At 39.0% G+C, this 17,805-nt stretch overlaps 1 protein-coding gene across 10 annotated transcripts in view; it reads left to right on the top strand.

Annotated features, from left to right (window-relative positions):
* The window catches only part of ELAVL2 (ELAV like RNA binding protein 2), a 168,322-nt gene that overhangs the window by 125,204 nt on the left and 25,313 nt on the right, over positions 1 to 17,805 (top strand). For all 10 annotated transcript variants that reach the window (XM_045079675.1, XM_004761800.3, XM_045079677.1 and 7 more), the window contains one exon: positions 517 to 620. In XM_045079675.1, coding sequence (XP_044935610.1) covers positions 517 to 620 — 104 coding nt within the window. The remainder of the gene's footprint in view (positions 1 to 516; positions 621 to 17,805) is intronic.

Raw genomic sequence — 17,805 nt, 5'->3', positions numbered from 1 at the left:
AATAATTGTACTTGGTAAAGGCTGTAAATTAGTCAGGGTACAGTGTACAGAATGCTGCTAGATTCTTGGTTGATGCTTGATGCCTTCCCCTTTTATGGGTAAAGAAAATGAAACTGAAAAAGTCGTGCCCGTGAAGCCCACTCAGCAGCTTGGCGGAGACTTGCACCCACAGTTTCTGAAGCTGAACGTTGCGTTTGCTGCTGGGTGCTCTGGCTCAGGCAGGGCATGTCTGATGGAATTCTTTAGAGATGAGTGGGGTTTTTTTGTTGTTGTTGTTTTGTTTTTAAATGCACAGCTTGCTGAGTTCTAACTGATGTTTAAACTTGCAAATGTAGTAGACAGTAGCTGAAAAAAAAGACCACATGTATATTTCTAGGAGAATTAATGTAGACTTCTTTTTACTATTGAGAAAACGTGCTGGTGTTAATGACAAGACCATATGCCAGAATGAGAGTGGATCTCTGTCATCAGTGGTGTAGAACTAATATATGCCTTTTTCTCCTTCCCTTTCATTAGGGCAGAGCTTGGGATATGGCTTTGTGAACTACATTGACCCTAAGGATGCAGAGAAAGCTATCAACACCCTGAATGGATTGAGACTTCAAACCAAAACAATAAAAGTATGTTTAAATTTTTTTTATATCTACTTGCAGAGCAGAGATTAAAAAAGAAGTCACTTCTTGTACTTCTTTTCCTTTGTTTCATGCCCACATAGACACTTCTCTAGGAGGCATATCAGAATTTTTTGCTTGTTGCGTGATGGGGAAACTATTCACGAGTACTTTATTTAATCACTCCTGTATTAACAAGGTGGGGGGCAGCAGCAACTTTTCTTCACTAAGTACTCCGTGAAGCCTGCTGAATTAAATCTCCTTCCTTTGGAGTTACTTACTTTCTGTAAAGCTGGAGGAAACCTTTGACCAGTTCTTTGAGCCCAGGGCTTGACAGACTTGTTCTATAAAGGGCCAGGTAGTAAATACGTTAGGCTTTGTGGTTCGTGCAGCCTCTGTCATGACTTCTCAGCTCTGCCCGTGTACCTTGAAGAAACTGTAGCCAATAACTGCGTGAATGAAAGGATATGACTGTGATCTTAGAAAACCTTATTTATGGAAGCTGAAACTTGAATTTTATGTCTTGTTATGTGTCACAAAACAGTTTTTTTATTTTGTCCCAGTCCTTTAAAAATGTAAAAATCATTCTTAGCTCATGGATCATATAAAACAGCTTGTAGGCTGGATGTGGTCCTTTGGCTCTGTTCTGACTCTGCTCTGACTTTGAGGAGACAGACGGGAACTGCTTACATGCCACACAGGTTGTTTTTCCTGTTAGGTTTTTTAAGACAATTGGTCAGTAATCTGTGGATATTTTCCGGCTTTTTTGAATTTTTGAAATGCTGACATAGATTGTATTTGGATAAGAAGTTAATACAATTTGGAGTATAGATATTTTTTCCTTTAGAAAATAAAACAGATGTTGCTTCTGGCAAATGCTTAGTGCACGTGCCATCAATTTTGCCTCTCCTGCCCAGTGCAGACATTGCCAATCAATCATGGTAGTCTGTCTCACTAAGTCTATATGTGGCTCCCAAATATTTTTCAAAATAATGTTCCAGACAACCTCTATCAATTGACTCAAGTTGGAACCTATTTTCCACCCTTGATTTAAGAAGTCAGCTCAGGCTATAGCCTGAAGTGGTGAGGGGAAGTTAGTCAAGGCTGACTGTGGCATCCATCTTGCTTAGAGACTTGTCTAGAAGATTTCTGCTCATTTTTTCAGAAATCTGGAAATGCAGTGTCATCTTTGTGTTTAAAAGTTGCTTCTCTCAGAATTGTCAGCTAAGGTAATTCATTAGCTCTGGATAGTTTTGACATCTCATTCTTTATATTTGTTGGCCCATAGGAAAAATGCCTCCCAGATCTGTCTCATCTAAAAGGAACTATATGGGGGGGGGGTCCCAAATGCATTTGGATGGTAAGATGTCCAAGAATTGTTGATTAAGAAAATGTCCTCTGAAAATATTCACTTTAGCCAGATAATGACCTGGTAATTATGCTACCAAAATTTGAGGGGGAAAAATTAGATTTCTAATATAGTCTACAATCACAAAGACTTTTTTTTTTTTTTTAATCTGGATTGCTTTATTTTAATTCCATACTTTTCTGCACACTTTTTTTTAGGGGGAGGTCACAAAGGTTAACCTTTTACTAGTACTATTGTGCTCTATTACTATTAAATAATAACAAATGTTGTTAAAAAAAAAAAAACCTCTAATATCCAGTTACCTTCAGATTGTTTTGTGTGCCCTCTGTCTTCCTGAGGACGTTTTGCAGGGCTCCTCATGTTAAATTGATTTCCAGAATTGCTGCTAATTTATCTTCGTGTTGAGATCCTGAGTTGTGGTTAAGAAGAAATTGGAATAGATGGTTGGGATGGCTCATACCAGAACATACCCTTTTCTCCACTCCAGAAATAGCTGCCCTTATTTCATTCTAGTGAGTCAGTTTTTTTTGCTGTAAGTTCTTTTGCAGTAATGTCCATAAGAAGGCAGAAATGCGGGGGAAACAGGTTGCCAGAGAATAAATTTCCATGGCCTGCAAGGAAACCATTGATGGCAGCTGCTTCCTCACTGCCCATTGCCCGGCTTTCTCTTCAGGGCCCAGCTGCTCAGAAGAAAGGACAGTAATGCCTTGTGGCTTTTAAACTGTGACATCTGCTACTTCTGATTTTCCGAAATGGGGGTGGGAGTGGTGGGGAAGGCAGCAGGCTACTTCTTTCCCCGCCCCCATTCAGTTCCTGTAAAAATATCAGATAACAGCTGGTATCCTCATTTTGGCCCAGATTTCTCTGAGAGGCAAAGCAGACCATTTTCCAAAACTATAGAGTACCATTTTTGTCTGTTTGTTCTTTGTATTTTGTTTTTTCCTCTTATTTTCAGTGAGACATGTTTTGTGTGTTCTTAGGCAACATCTTGAGCCAGTTTTCTCCTCATGTTTGCTGCTTCAAGTACCTTTTGGAAGCTCCACTTAAACCATTCCATTCTCTGGGATACCATTTCATAAATTAGCCTTTTTATCCTTCTTGCAGTCCATCCTGGCAGTGACTGTAGGACTAAACTTAAACAAATACCAGTCTCCTCATGTTACTTCTCACTCAGACCTCTCTTGTATTTCCCTGCTCTTTCACCGTTATCGTTTGAGTTAACTTTGGAGTTGACCCAGTGTTATTACTACTTTCTGGGTAGTCAACCTGTCTCTTCCTTAGTGAGCTGATCTTCTCAGGCTCTGCACATATTCCCCTGTAGTCTCAACTCCTGGCATACCCTTTCATGCTGCTTTAGTTGAATAGCAATCTCCCCATCTATGGGAGCCCATCTGAAGTACTTTCTTCAGCCATTGCCCTCAATAAAAGAGTTGAGACCTTAGTGCTGAAAGAGCTTGGCTAAGTCCAGGCCGTTGAAGACAAAACTCTTACATTTAATGTGGCAAAACTCTTTCCCTTTAGAAAGCTACAGTAGACTAATTAATACATACATCATATATGAGTATACAAATGTTTGTGTGCTCCTCAAGTTAAATCTTCCAAGCCACCTAGCATTTAGTATGCATTTGGTAGAATTCCTAGTAATTGCAATATTGAAGCAGTGTATCAAGTGCTGTGAAAGGTGGTTTATTTAGCAGTTTCTCCTGGGGCTTCCTAATAGCATTAGCCCAGTAGGGTTTTTTGCAATAGATGGATGGTGTGTTGAATAAATGACGAATATTCAGTATTTCTTCCATGAGTGAAACAAAGTCCCTCAGGCACTGTCCATGAGTGAAACAAAGTCCCTCAGGCACTGTGAAATCCTAAAGAAATTATTCCTAAACTTGGTTGCATTAGAATCACCAGGAGAAGTGAATTAGAAATGCAGATTCCTGGGCCCACTACTGAGCTACTGGATCAATGTCCAGAGGTGAGATGCAGAAATCTTTTTTTTTTTTTAATAAAGATTTTATTTATTTATTTGACAGAGAGAAATCACAAGTAGGCAGAGAGAGAGGGAGAAGCAGGCTCCCCGCTGAGCAGAAAGCCCGACTCAGGGCTCAATCCCAGGACCTCAAGACCATGACCTGAGCTAAAGGCAGAGGCCTAACCCACTGAGCCATCCAGGCGCCGCTGAGAAATCTGCTTTTTAATAAGCTTTCCAGTTCATGACAGCAAGTGTAAGGCCTAGCATGTAGAAACCACCAAAATGTACCTTTTCTGAATAGGTGGGTTCTCTATCTATTTGGTATTTTTGCATTCAAAGTTCAGTTTGTTTTCATCTTTTACCTTGATAATCTTCTCGTGGATAATTCTTAGCATACTGAATGATATATAGTTCAGCATTCAGAGTAAAAAGAAGTTCATACCATCTTCACTTTAGAAATGAGAAAAACTTAGTATGTTCACCTTACGTTAGAAAGATATTTATTATAAATAGCATTCATAGGTTAAAGTTTCAGAGTGCTTATTGTCTTCTCCTAAGGATCCCATTTTTTTCCTTATTAGGTTTATGTTTTGGCAGCTTACCTTGCTGGTGATGTCACACCATCTCTGAGCTATGTGGGAGGCAGTCATGATAAAGCCTGCCCACATTGTCCCTGACACTGAGATGGTAAATATGGTGTGAAGAATTCAAGATGTTTTTAACTTCTGATATTAGGGAGTGTAGTGAAAAGGTAGTATATTATGTACACAATTCAAGTGTGGGGGGATGGGAATCTTATCATGACAGCGTCAAAAATTGTATACTGGGGCAAGGGGGTGGGAATCTCATCAAGACCCCACTGTTCCCCAGGGGAGCCCTTTGTTCTGTGGACTGTTTGGGATCTCAGTGGTTGTGACTACTGTGTTCAGTCTTCATGTTCTTTGCTTGTTTTTAGGAGTCTCAGGTACTGATAAAATCTACACTGGTATATGAAACATGTATGGCTTCAAGCTAATACCCTTCCCCCACCAAGGGAAAATGCATTTTTTGCCTAGGCTAATGGTACCAGACTTAAATTCATAATTAATAGAGTAAAATATTGAAGATTTCCAAAAAGTCTTCTATGCTCCTTTCCCCCACCCCATCCCCCCCATCAAGTACTATGAATAGGTGATGGAAGTCTTTCCTCCCAGCGTCACTCCCAACTTCTCCCCCTCCTACGGGGGTATTGAAATACTTGTTATTCCCAAAAGTGGGCTTGCTTTATCTTGGAAGTAGGAGATGTTACCTCAAGGAATAGAAGTTTTTTGTTATTACTGGTAGGTACCCTGAGAAAATCATGGCTTCTCTGCCCCATTGAAGGAAAGCAAAATCCCTATTTGGAAATCCTACCAGCATGGAAAAACTGCCTAAATTTGGTTTAGATTAGATAAATTTTTTTTTTCTTAATCTTTCAGACATAAATCAATCTAAATTTTAACTTTGCTTAAAGGTTATTAATTGACATATATTAATGGAAATTTCTCATATTAAAATAACCAAACCACCATTTAAAGTCATATGGAAAAACTGTTATAGAAATTGAAATACTGGGGTGCCTGGGTGACTCAGTGGGTTAAGCTTCTGCCTTCAGCTCAGGTTATGATCTCAGGGTCCTGGGATCCAGCCCTGTATAGGGCTCTCTGTTCAGTGGGGAGCCTGTTTGTCCCCTACATCTGCCTGCCTCTCTGCCTACTTGTGATCTCGCTTTCTGTCAAATAAATAAATCTTTACAAAAATTGAAATAAATATAGTGTCTATTTCTTAAAGTGTTCAGTTTGTTAGAGAACAATTAAGTAAAGCCAATAGACCTTTAATCTTAGCCATAATGTTGATTTAAATTATTTTTAATTTATATCTTTTTCTCACTAGCCTACTACTATCCTTTTTCCAGTAACTGTCATATGTACAGACTTCTTTTGTGTGTTTGTTTAGCATGAACTATGTCCTTATTGTTACTACTTTTATTTGTCTTTTCATTTTATTAATGGGGATTTTTAAAGAACAAAAGTTTTAAGTTTTGACAAGGTCTAATTTATGAATTTGTTCTTTTAATGAATAAAATGCTTTTGGTATTGAATGCATGATACCCTTACCTAACCCAGGGTCACAAAAATTTCTTCCTATGGAACTATATCCTTAATATAGGAGGAATACAGAACTGCATTTCTGAAATTTTAGTCTCCCTGACATTGATAAAGTGTTTTAACTGACTTTGTGATCTTGGACAAGTCTTTTAATTGCCTAAGTTTCCATTTTATCTGTAAAAATAGTCAATTTATTTGTCACTGAGAATGTTCATTACTTTTTTTTTTTTAAGCTTTCCATGTTCTGCCAGATTGCATTGTAAAGGGTGTAACTATTTAATAAATATTTAATGAACTCATGGTTATCATGGAATGATTTAGTTAGTAGTGAAGTGTAGCACCCCGTCCTGAAGAGAGAACAGTTTTAACTGTTTCTCTTTGCCATTGTTGAAAGTTTATCAGCCACAGTAAAATTTGTGCTGGGAAACCATTCCCTAGCTTCACCCTGTTTTTGGTACAGAATTACTAGGGAGGGCATTGGTTTTCACTTATCATTTAAACCGTTCTTTTATAAAATTTAATTCTGACCTTTAGAAAATGCTGCATAAATCATTGACTCTTTAGGGATGAGAAGGATCGGGCATGGAAGTTAGGCTTGCCACCTGCTGGGTGCTATGTTTGAATATCTGCAGCACCATTTTGGGGTGTTTGAGACAAGTGGGTTTCATAATAGCAGTAACACTGCCGAGAGCTTATGCTTTTGTAGGGAAGTTTGAGAGCAGATGGTAGGGGAACCACATAGAATTAGCTGGAGCAGTAAGCAGGGGAAGTAATGCAGAAAGGAGCCAGAGAGTGTTGGGGGATCATAAAAGACAGCTGTACCATGCCAAGGTTTTATATTGTAGGTGAGGGAGAACGATGAAAGGGTTTCGAGCAGGGCACTGATGGATTGGACTTAAGTATTTGTGAAGAAAGGAAGTTTTATTTGGTAGAAATCCTGCATCTCTCTGAGCATCTCCGGCTACCCTAGTGTTCTTTTAGCTTATGTAGTTGATTTTGTTTTCTGTGCAAAGTGTAGATGTTTGTAGAAGTGTGAGTTTTTTAATAGACCTAACAAAGCATCTCCTATAAAGTACCCCATATTTCAGCACTGCTGCATTTGGATCATCATTTACCTTTTACCTTGACCAGATTTGGAAATTTGAAAGTAGTAGTCTGAAGGACAGGCCTCAAATTAACTGACAACTTCTGAGATGTTAACCTAAACTGCTGTTTGGCTGGTCAGACTTTCGTTTGTGGAGGGATAAAAAAGGTGGAAAAAGTACGTACGAGGAGTGGAAGTGAGGATGGAAGCTGAGTGAATAATTTCTTTGCCTATTAAAAAATAAAGGCTGGATGTATTTTAACTTCCTTTTTAACTCATGGTCTGGAACTTTCTAGAGCCGTGTGCCAAGTGTTACCAATATATTGCTACATCAGATTATCAGACCCCTTCAGTGCATTTAAATAAAACTCTTATATGCACACCGAGACTAGTTACCATTGTCCTCAATGGAGATGAGGAATAAGATATTTAAAATAAGGTATTATTTTTATAATGCTCGTCATGTGTTTGTAGAATACTCCATTGTGAGCTTGATTTTTTTCTTTCTTTCTTTCTTTTTTTTTTTTTTTAAGATTTTATTTATTTATTTGAGAGAGAGAATGGGAGAGAAAGGTCAGCGGGAGAAATGGACTCCCCAGTGAGCAGAGAGCCCAATGTGGGACTTGATCCTGGAACTCCAGGATCATGACCCAAGGTGAAGGCAGTCGTTCAACCAACTCAGCCACCCAGGCGCCCCCTTTTTCTCTCTCTTTTTTTTTTAACCACAAAAAGCACCATAGGTTGTTACTTACTCACCTTGGATGACCTGGACAGTGTGGGCAGGTAGACTAGCCTAGTCCAGAACTTCATCATCCCAACTCAGGCCTATTAGTGTTAACTCCTGCTCCTTCCAAGCTCCCTTCATAGTGGAAAGGAGACATTTGAAAATTTCCAGAGGGCAGTAACTTGGCATTATCTGAATGGCTTTTCTGTAGATTGGTTTGGTAGAGCAGAGGTGAGCCTGCACAGAGGGATAGGTGAGGAGGAAGGTTCCCTCTAGCATTGTCTCCACTTACTTCCTGCCCACCCCTGCTTGTGAATCAGGACAGGGGGATGGTGGGAGAGTCTTAGCACTTGTTTGAACCCATCTTTCTTAGGAGGGAATTTATAGATCATTCTATTTTCCAAGCCTCTGCTTTTCCTGCCTATTTCATAGATGTGTATCAGCAAAAGCATTTCGGCTAGGCACCATTAATGCTTGTCTGCTTATCTTTTCTACTGCTCTTTAAGGGTAGGGTAGGGCTTGTGGCCTTTTATTTATGACTTGGGAGAAGTACTGCCAGGTAGTTGAGTGGCTTCAGTGTGTCCTGTAAAGTTAGCTTGAGAGGTTAAGATGTTCTGAAGAAGGGTTCCTTAATTTCTTGCTTTATCTACTTTTTGAGGTAGGACTTTTTTGCATAGGACTTTTATCCTTCTACTTGTCTGGATTTATGCAAAAACAATAGTCTTTTGTAAGCACATTCGTCCTACCCCCCCACCACCACCCTGTTTTTAAGGATTTATGTATTTAGAGCAGTGGGATTAGGGGGAGAGTCAGTGGGAGAAGCAGACTTCCCACAGGGAGCCTGATATGGGGCTCAATCCCAGGACCTCCAGATCATAACTTGAGCCAAAGGCAGATGCTTAACCAACAGAGCCACCCTAGCGCCCCAGGCAAATACTCCCTTTGACCAGTGAAATTCAGCTCAGGTTAAGGGACTTGTTCAAAACCCAGTGCAGTTGATAACACCACTAGGAACAGGAATGTATGGTCACGTTGGCTGACACTGGTGGCTTTTATTTTCTTTCCATCTCATATTATTGATATTCAGGTGTTTTCCTTAGAAATGGGTTATGGATACCACTACAGACAAATGGAATATTTTCTTGGGGACCTTCATTAGGATGTTTTATTGTCTTGAGACTTTCTGAATCCGATCTCTGTTAGGTGTGAGAAAACGGAGCTCTTCCTAGTCGTGGAAAAACTGCTGTCTTTTAGGCTGAGTACTGTCGACATCCACACCTCCAGCTTGAGAGGAAAACCAGTGTCTGGAGGTCCTGGTTAGTGGATGGGCAAGTTCATAGAGATTTTAAGTATTTTGATGGTAATGGGAGTAGTAACTGTCCAGATCTCTGTTCTATAGGACACGACCTGTTCAGAATGTTTTTCTGGTAGGTTCTTGCTAGTCTTAGATGCAAGTTTAAAAAGTTAAAGTGCATTTGTCACATTTGTGTGCGGACTCTTTACAAAAGCACATGAGGTCCATTTTCTTTATCTCCCACATCTGCCAGATTTTTCCTGTCATTGCCCTTAGCATCACTTCTAAGCTACAAGCACTAATCTGGCTTGTGGGATTTTACTTTGGATGTTTCTTGACCTATTGTTAATGGTTAACCAGAGAGGGAGGGCTGTGTTTTGAAAACGGTATAGGCAGTCTGTTGCGTGTATGACCCTCATCCCAAATGAGGAGTGTTCCTTTGAATGTGGCATTAAGACCTTGAGCCGTAAGTCCTGGCTTTCTGTCCTGCTCTCACTCTCCTGGTCTAGCTTTCTTATTTGTAAAATGGTGGGGTGGTACTGATGACACAATTATTGTGTAGCATGTTACTGAACATCCAGAGGTAGAAAGTACTTGTGTTGGCCCGTGGCTTTTAGAAAGAGAAGATCAAGAATATTAAGCTCTTTTTCAGTCTTTTCTATAGTAGAGTAGTATTTTAGAAATCTAATTGGGGAAATTGAAAAGCTACTTTTTCTGTGATGAAAATAGTCACCCTGTTCAGTTCGTTGGTTTAATTTTGTTGGATATTTGAAAAGCTATTGTAGTTACCTTGTGCTATAGAGAAGTGGGTTGTGAAAAAAAATCAATAAATCATGCTAATGTGCTCCATTTTTTGGTCATTAGTATAAGGTTACCTCCTCCCATAGGAAAGAGAAGTGTAATCCTTCCTGTATAGGTTCTGGGTTTGCTAATGAGTCTTGAAGTGACCCTCCCTGACCCTCAGGTGAGCAGCAAGCACCTGCGTGGTGCTGGAAACTAGTCATTCAGAAAATGTTTTCATTTCCACAAATTTTGTTAAATGACTGTTAGAAATTTGACTATTCCTATTTGTTTTCACCCAAACGACCCTGTTGGTATTCCTAGAAAGATTCTGGAGTCACTGAGAGTGGCTCTCACCTCACAGAATTAAGCACAACAGCCTTTTGCACAGACCAGCCAAGCTGATGAGCTCCCTGATCTAGCTGAGCCCCAGTCAGCCAAGCTTGTTTTTGGAAATACCTTGGGATGAGTTTTACGGGCTTTGTTTTACTTTTACATGTTTATATTTGTCAGTGATTCATATTCATATATCCTTTCAAGCTGCCTATGAATTTCTTACTCCCTTGGAAACCAACATTGATTGGTGACAAGGAGGAAAACTAGTTTCTAGGAACCCTGAGTATGGCCCCAGAGTTTGAGGATTACCTGTTTAAAGTCTCCCTGTGTAAGGGAGTGCCAGAACATTAACATCCATCAGAATTTCTGGTGTGGTGCGGTTGATAAAATGCATATTTCTGGACTCCAGTAAAACTGACTGACAACAAAGATTGTAATTAACCAAACACTACAGGTGATTGTTAATAGGTGGTGGTCTGACCTGAGAACCATTGTTTGGCGGACCTTAATGATATGAACTTGGATAGGTCTGTGGTGCTTGTTTCAAAATAAATCTACATGTAAATAAGATTTTCATTTGTGGGTTCTATCATAAACTATCTGGAATACTTGTAGTTAACGGATGTACTTTTAATGAATATAATGCTGGACTTAAGTAAAACACACTCTCTCTCTCTCTCACACACACACACACACACACACACACACAGTACTCATTTTCAGAGCTTTTCGGTGTCATTAATTAATTTTAGCTTTACAAGTACATAAACGTCATTTAATATTTGATTCTGAGGGTTGGGAATTTGCAGCATGGTTCTTCTGGGGCCCATTCATTTAAAATGGATATTTCATGTTAGTATAGAGATTGGGGAGTTGAATTATATGATTCAAGATGGTTGTGAATCCTTAGAATATGGAAGTTGCTTTTAAAGTGCAATAAAAATTTATAGCCTATTTATAGGCTCCCAATCACGCCCCTCTTCTCCCCCTCCCTAGAATCTGGATGTTTGAACTTTTCTAGTCATGGTTTAAGTAAATGGGAATTTGCTCTGTTATCATAAATACTCCCTCACGTCGCATGTTACAAATACTGAAAGGAAGAAAGACCTATTTACTGTATGTCACCTTAATTTAGAAAACTTTTGACCTATAAATTGAATTTTGTCCCAAAGCTATGTGAAAGCAGTGCATACTGTCACCAAAAGGCTTAAAATGTCTCTGTTCTCAGATTTGCAAAAATGGGTTAATAAGTAATTGTCACCAACTTACAGGATTTTCCATAGTGTTCTTCATTAACCAGTGTCTTGGGGGAATTGTGAAATATGCATTGTCTGCACATTGCTCTGGCGTACAAAGTCAAATGAATCATGAAGGTGAGGGCTAAAAACACCTATCACCTTTGTACTTTGTCCTTTGAGTATTAAAGAACATTGATCTGCCAAGTGGCAAATGGGGTACTATTTGGCGGTTTAATTACAGCCAGTGAATGTTATTGATGCTATCAATCAGCGAGACCCAGGGAAAGGGCACAGTGCCAGACCATTCGCTGCTCCCGACAGTGTAATTAAATACCTCAGGACTGGATTCTCAAGGTAAAGTGAGAGGTGCTTCCGCACATCTGAAGCAAGAGAGCACTTTGTCTTGCAACACAGGTAAAGGTGGTTATCCCCTCCTGCTGCTGTTCTTTAAATTTTTGGAGGTGTCTACAAATGGCAGTGATATGGCCTGTTCCTTGTGTACATTTAAGGTTGTTGGTGTTTTCCTTAAAATCCCTCTTTCTTGGGGCACCTGGGTGGCTCAGTGGGTTAAGCCTCCACCTTTGGCTCAGATCATGATCTTAGGGTCCTGGAATCAAGTTCTGTATTGGGCGCTCTGCTCAGTGGGGAGCCTGCTTTCCCCCTCTCTCTGTCTGTCTCTCTGCCTGCTTGTGATCTCTCTGTCAGATAAAATCTTAAAAACAAAACAAAACCCAACCCTCTTTCTTGTAAGATCTTCACAACTGGCATACAAAAGGCTTTAGGAATACAGTAATTACTTTTTCTTAAAGCTGTTTGGGAGGATATATAGCTCAGGTGTCTAATAGATATTTGGAGAATGAGGGATTGTCTTTGAATGAGACTATTAGTCCTGCAAATCAGTTCATTTAAAAAAGCTTTCCCTGTGATTATTCTCTAATGTCTAATCATGTTGAGAGAAAAATATCTTGATAGGTTGAAGTTATAAAACATTCAGTAGTATTTCAGGGGTTATTCCTTTTAAACTCTCTATTGAATAAATTTTTCATAGTTGTATAACTTAATGTCAGGTCCACAAAATATATTTGGTAAAAGTTTCTTCGGTTCTGGGGAGGATTTATAATAGCATTCCTATCCTTTTTTTCCTCTTCTCAAATGCTGTTACATGTGTTTGACATGTAAATTTTCATCTAGGTCTATTTGAGAGATAAATGCCTTGTGCAATCCAAAATGTTTGTTACTCCTCCCCACCCCCCTCAAATGGTGTATCGTTTGTACTCATTAAGGTTTACCAAAGACAGGCTCACCTTGAAAGAAAGTGAGGTAGTTTCCTAACTTTTTGTGCATATGCGTGTGTACATAGAAGCATACACACACTAGATTCCTGACAGTTGGGTTAAAACAGGTCTGAAAACACTTCTTGGCTGTTGTGATTTAATTGTAATATAGGTATGTGTTGCAAACTGTTTTTACATTTACAACAGGTGTTTGAAGGAAGATTGTTAGAAATTTTCCTTTAGATGTTTGAGGAATAATTTTTTAAGGACGTTAAAGGTTTGGTAAAAGCGAGTATTTCATCTTTAAGAGCCTTATCCCATTAGGGGCTTTTACATTATGTGAAATCATCATAGCAAGTTCAACAGTTTGTTTCCAAGTTTGTATGGAAGGGGCATATGCTTTAAAAAATTTTTAATGGCCACTGTACATGTGCTTTTTTTTCTTCTCCTCCCCCACCAAGGGCAAAGATATAAAAAGTAATACTAAAAAAAGAATCGGAAATTGTTTTTTTTTTTTAAAGACTGTACAATCTTGGATGGGGAATCTTGGATAGGGAGCATCTGTGAGTAATGAAGTACTTAATTCTGCAAGCATTTTGAGTATCTAGTATGTACCAGTCAGCTTTGCTAAATGTTGGAGCCATGCTAAAATATGACAAGATATCGTCTTGTTCTTGATGTCATTGTATAATAGGGAGAGACAGCATTTACTTTATATGACCTTTTTTTTTTTTTTTTTAAATGTATGATAAGTGAATGCAGAGTGCAGTGGGAATGGATAGGTCACTGCCTGTCGAGAGGCCTCTGCAATGGCTTCAGAGGTGATAGGGTTTTACAAAATAGGGTTTATCATGCCAAGAAAGAAGACAGGTATTAGACATGAAGGAATGTCTCATCCAAAGGCATAGAGGCCTTTATGTGACATGTACTTTTTGGAAGAAACTTACATTTGGAAATTATAAAGTGTGCTCAGTCTGTTGAGTATTAACCTTCTATGAAAATGATTGGGAGGAAAATTTGGTTAAACCTAGCCCCATAGTTTACATTTATCCTTTTTCAGTGAAGACCTAATTCATGAAAGGAACTATAGAGATGAATTTTGGGCAGATTAATTCATTTGTTCATATATACCATAAATCTGTAACCTGTGAGATTCATTTAAGATATTTAAAAATGGTGCCAAGATGAAATTTCTCTGTGGAGTATTTAGTGTACAAACAGAAATAGGATCATTATATTTTCATTACTGTATGTATAAGTAGGTCAAAGAAGACTTGGATATCTGAACCAACATTGTGGTGAAGCAGTTTTTCTTCTAGTTATAGAACAAAAGTGAACTTCTGTAGATTGTATTTAAGTTAGCTTTTTAAATGGCAACACTGATTTTGACTATTCTCACCTAGCTTATCATGGGAAAATTACCTCTATATCATATATGTGTCTGACCCACATATTGTATATGTATATGTATATATATTTCTGTAGGCTATCACTCCTCTGCTCATTGAATGCTTTTCTGTGACATAAAAGGGCTCCAGAATCTGCCCCAACTTGGTATTACAGGGTTGTTTTTGTTCTACAGAGATCCTTAATCTTGCTCACCTGGCCTCCTCATCCTTGAAGATGCAAGTCCAAGTCCTATTTCCTGCCTTGGGTCATTCTCTGCCTATACTGCCCTATACCAAGGTCATTACTTACTGACTTTTTATTTTGCTATTAAAGCATTTGTTTATTTTATTTTATTTTTTACTGTATGTTACCTTTTTTTCCCTTGGATGGTCTACTGTCAGAGGAGCAGTCAGATTTGTCTTCAGAGCAATTCACAAAATACTTAAGCTTTTATTTAAAATTTCTGAAGGAGGAAGTTTCTGGATATTGTTTATAAGGATGGTGGAGATGTGCTCTATATGCTCAAAGATAGGAAAATTCACAATTTAAGTGAAACCAAAAGTGAATCTCTGACACTTCCTGAGAGATCTTACCGTTTATTGAGGACACATCCAAATGAAGGATATATGAAGGGCATACCTGCTTTTTCTTTTCTACAGTTAATGAAGATCGAACTATTGTTTTCCTTTTATGAGTGATTTTCCACGTAATGTCCATCAGCCTGTGTCTTTTTTTCCTTTGTCACTTTCACCTGTTCTTTTTTCTCTCTCAAACCCTAGATGGAGTATGTTCAAGCCCTAGGATATGTAACCCACCAAAACTGGCTTGTTGAGAACTTTCTTTTTCCACACATTACCAACCAGTGCTTGTTGACTTTTATCGTTAAACCTCTCCAGTTTACTTCTACAGTACTGTGGAGACCTTCTTTAGGTTTCACTTTCTAACTCAACATTTAATCTGTTGGCAGTGCTTTACATCTGCTGGATGGTCCAGTGCTATATAAATTATATTTTAAGTTTATTTTTGGAGGTAAAATTGTAACTAATAACTTTGATAGTATAGCTTTTGTTAGAGATTGCATCTGATCAAATTTCAGAATCTTGAAAGAAGAACCCTTAAGAAGCAACTCCTGGAGAATGGTTTTCTAAGAACTGAATGAGTACACTCTTTTTCTGCAAGCCAATTTAACTTATATTGTTTACAGTGAAGCACAGAAAGCCAGATTGTTTGGACAAGCATCACACCTTCTAATCACCTTGCCTAAGAGGTACTTCATTCAGAAAGTGCCCCTGCAGGAGGCCATGCAGGTCAGCAGGAATTGGGAGTGCCTCCTTGGTGGGTGGGGCTGTAAGATAGGGGCCGGTACAAGAATTAGTTTCAACCCTCTAGGACTTTACAGCCTAGTAATAGAAAAGCTTTGTAAGCGAATGGCGGTCCTGTTACCTGGGAGGAGGCATCGAGAGGCAGTCTGCTGCGCTGGCAGTGTTGAGGAAGCCTGAGACACCGCTGAGTTTTGAGTACTAGTACTGAGATTTCTCTTTTTCTTGAAGTCTCCCTAATGTCCTCCCACTATATTTAGTGATAGTGTCCAAAATGAAAAATTCACAGTACTCCCTGCTAGCATAGCCACCTTAGCATTTTTTTCTACTGTGAAATCACGTTGAATCATTAGGCACTGGTTGAATCTGCATTCAACCAACACTGGTTGGTAATGTGTGGAAAAAGAAGGTTCTCGACAAGCCAATTTTGGTAGGTCATGTATCCTAGGGCTTGAACATATTCCATCTAGGGTTTGAGAGAGAAAAAAGAACACGTGAAAGTGACAAATAACCTGCAGTTGAATCCCACAAATAACCTGCAGCCCACATTCAGAAGCATACCTGCAGGCCTAAGAAAATAGGCCCTGTTCCCCGAAGTCCACTTATTATTTCTACCACTGTCTCCCTGAAATGGATTTCTCCTGTTTCTCATTTTGCATTCGACTTTAGTCTCTAACAGATCTTTTATGAGAAAGAATAAGGAGGTGGGAGGATTATTTAATATGTGTAAATTTAATTAGACAAATAAGATTAAGTTGGTCTTTTCTATCAGCTCATTTAAATATGCTTGATATGGACCCTCTATATGACAGCAAGACACCCTTTTCCTCATGCTTCAGCCAGGCTTTCCAGCGTGCTCCTCTGCCATTATCTTACAAAATACTGGGAATATTGTAATAAAGTAATTACTAGTAAGGATTAATTTTTATACTAACTGCCATGGATTTGGGAGAGACTTACTTATTTCCCCTTTGAACTGTTTTCCTTTTAAAGTGCATATATCTTTTGCCAAATGGCCCTCTCTGTGTCTTCTCAGAGATAATAGTCACCTTTGAGTTTCTTCTTAACATAAATTAGGGACACTTATGATAATTTATACCCTACCGTTTATACCCTACCATTTATACCCTACCATTCAGATCAATTCAGCTAATACATGTAACATACTGAGGGGTTCCTGGGTGTTGGTTAAGCATCTTATTTCAGTTTCAGCTTAGGTCATGATCTCAGGGTTGTTGTGTTGGGGACTCCACATCCAACAGGGAGTCGGTTTGGGATCCTCTCTCCTTCTGCCACACCTTCCCCTCCTTCCTCCACCACAGGTGTTTGCACATGCTCTCTCGCTCTCTCACAAATCTTCTATAAATATATAACACACCAAGAACAGTGCCTGGCACATGGTAATCATTTATTAAATGTTTGAGGTTATCATGATCTATGTTATTGTGATTTTCTATATACATGAAATTCTGTGGTATGATGAAACATTACTATGGTTCTCCAGCTTTGTGTTAATAGTTTTATTTTTCCATTTAATCTTTGTGAGGTAAGAACTATCATTAATGTCAGATTGCAAATGAAGAAATAGAGGCTTCAGAGAACGTACGGAAATTATTCATTCCCCAGTTATATAATTGATAAGGTAACAGAGGCAGGGTCTGAACTTATTCTGTGATTCCATGCCCTGTGTTTGTAGTACTTCATGACTTTGGAGAGTACTGGTACAAGCATCAATTTCTGGTCAGTAGTTCAGAGTATGCTCTGTTGCAGCCAGAACTTCTCCAGTAATGATGCATTTTCTTTTGCCTCTGTAAGTTTTTTGACCTAGTACTAAACTAATTCATGTTTGCCTCAATTCTAGGCTGTTTATATTACTTAATACTTCTTTTTTTTTTTTTTTTTTTAAAGTAGGCTCCACATCAGATGTGGGACCTGAACTCATGACCCTAATGAGATCAAGGGTTCCAGGTTCTACCCACTGAGCCAGCCAGGCATCCCTTACTTAATTTGCCTAAAGATATGTGGCCAAGGGGCACCTGGGTGGCTCAGTGGGTTAAAGCCTCTGCCTTCGGCTCGGGTCATGGTCCTTTGATCGAGCCCTGCGTCAGGCTCTCTGCTCCACAGGGAGCCTGCTTCCCCCCCCCCCCCTGCCTGCCTCTCGCCTACTTGTGATTTCTCTCTTTCTGTCAAATAAATAAAATCTTAAAAAAAAAATAAGATATGTGGCCAAATAAATAACAGTCTTCTTTCCCATTTTTAATGTTAAAAGTAAGGAAATTTGCTTTTTCTAACCAA

Source organism: Mustela putorius, unplaced genomic scaffold (genome assembly GCF_011764305.1).
Source record: "Mustela putorius furo isolate JIRA1106 unplaced genomic scaffold, ASM1176430v1.1 tig00000421_pilon_pilon_pilon, whole genome shotgun sequence".
Lineage (NCBI taxonomy): Eukaryota > Metazoa > Chordata > Mammalia > Carnivora > Mustelidae > Mustela > Mustela putorius.
This window is presented reverse-complemented; position numbering and strand designations above follow the sequence as displayed.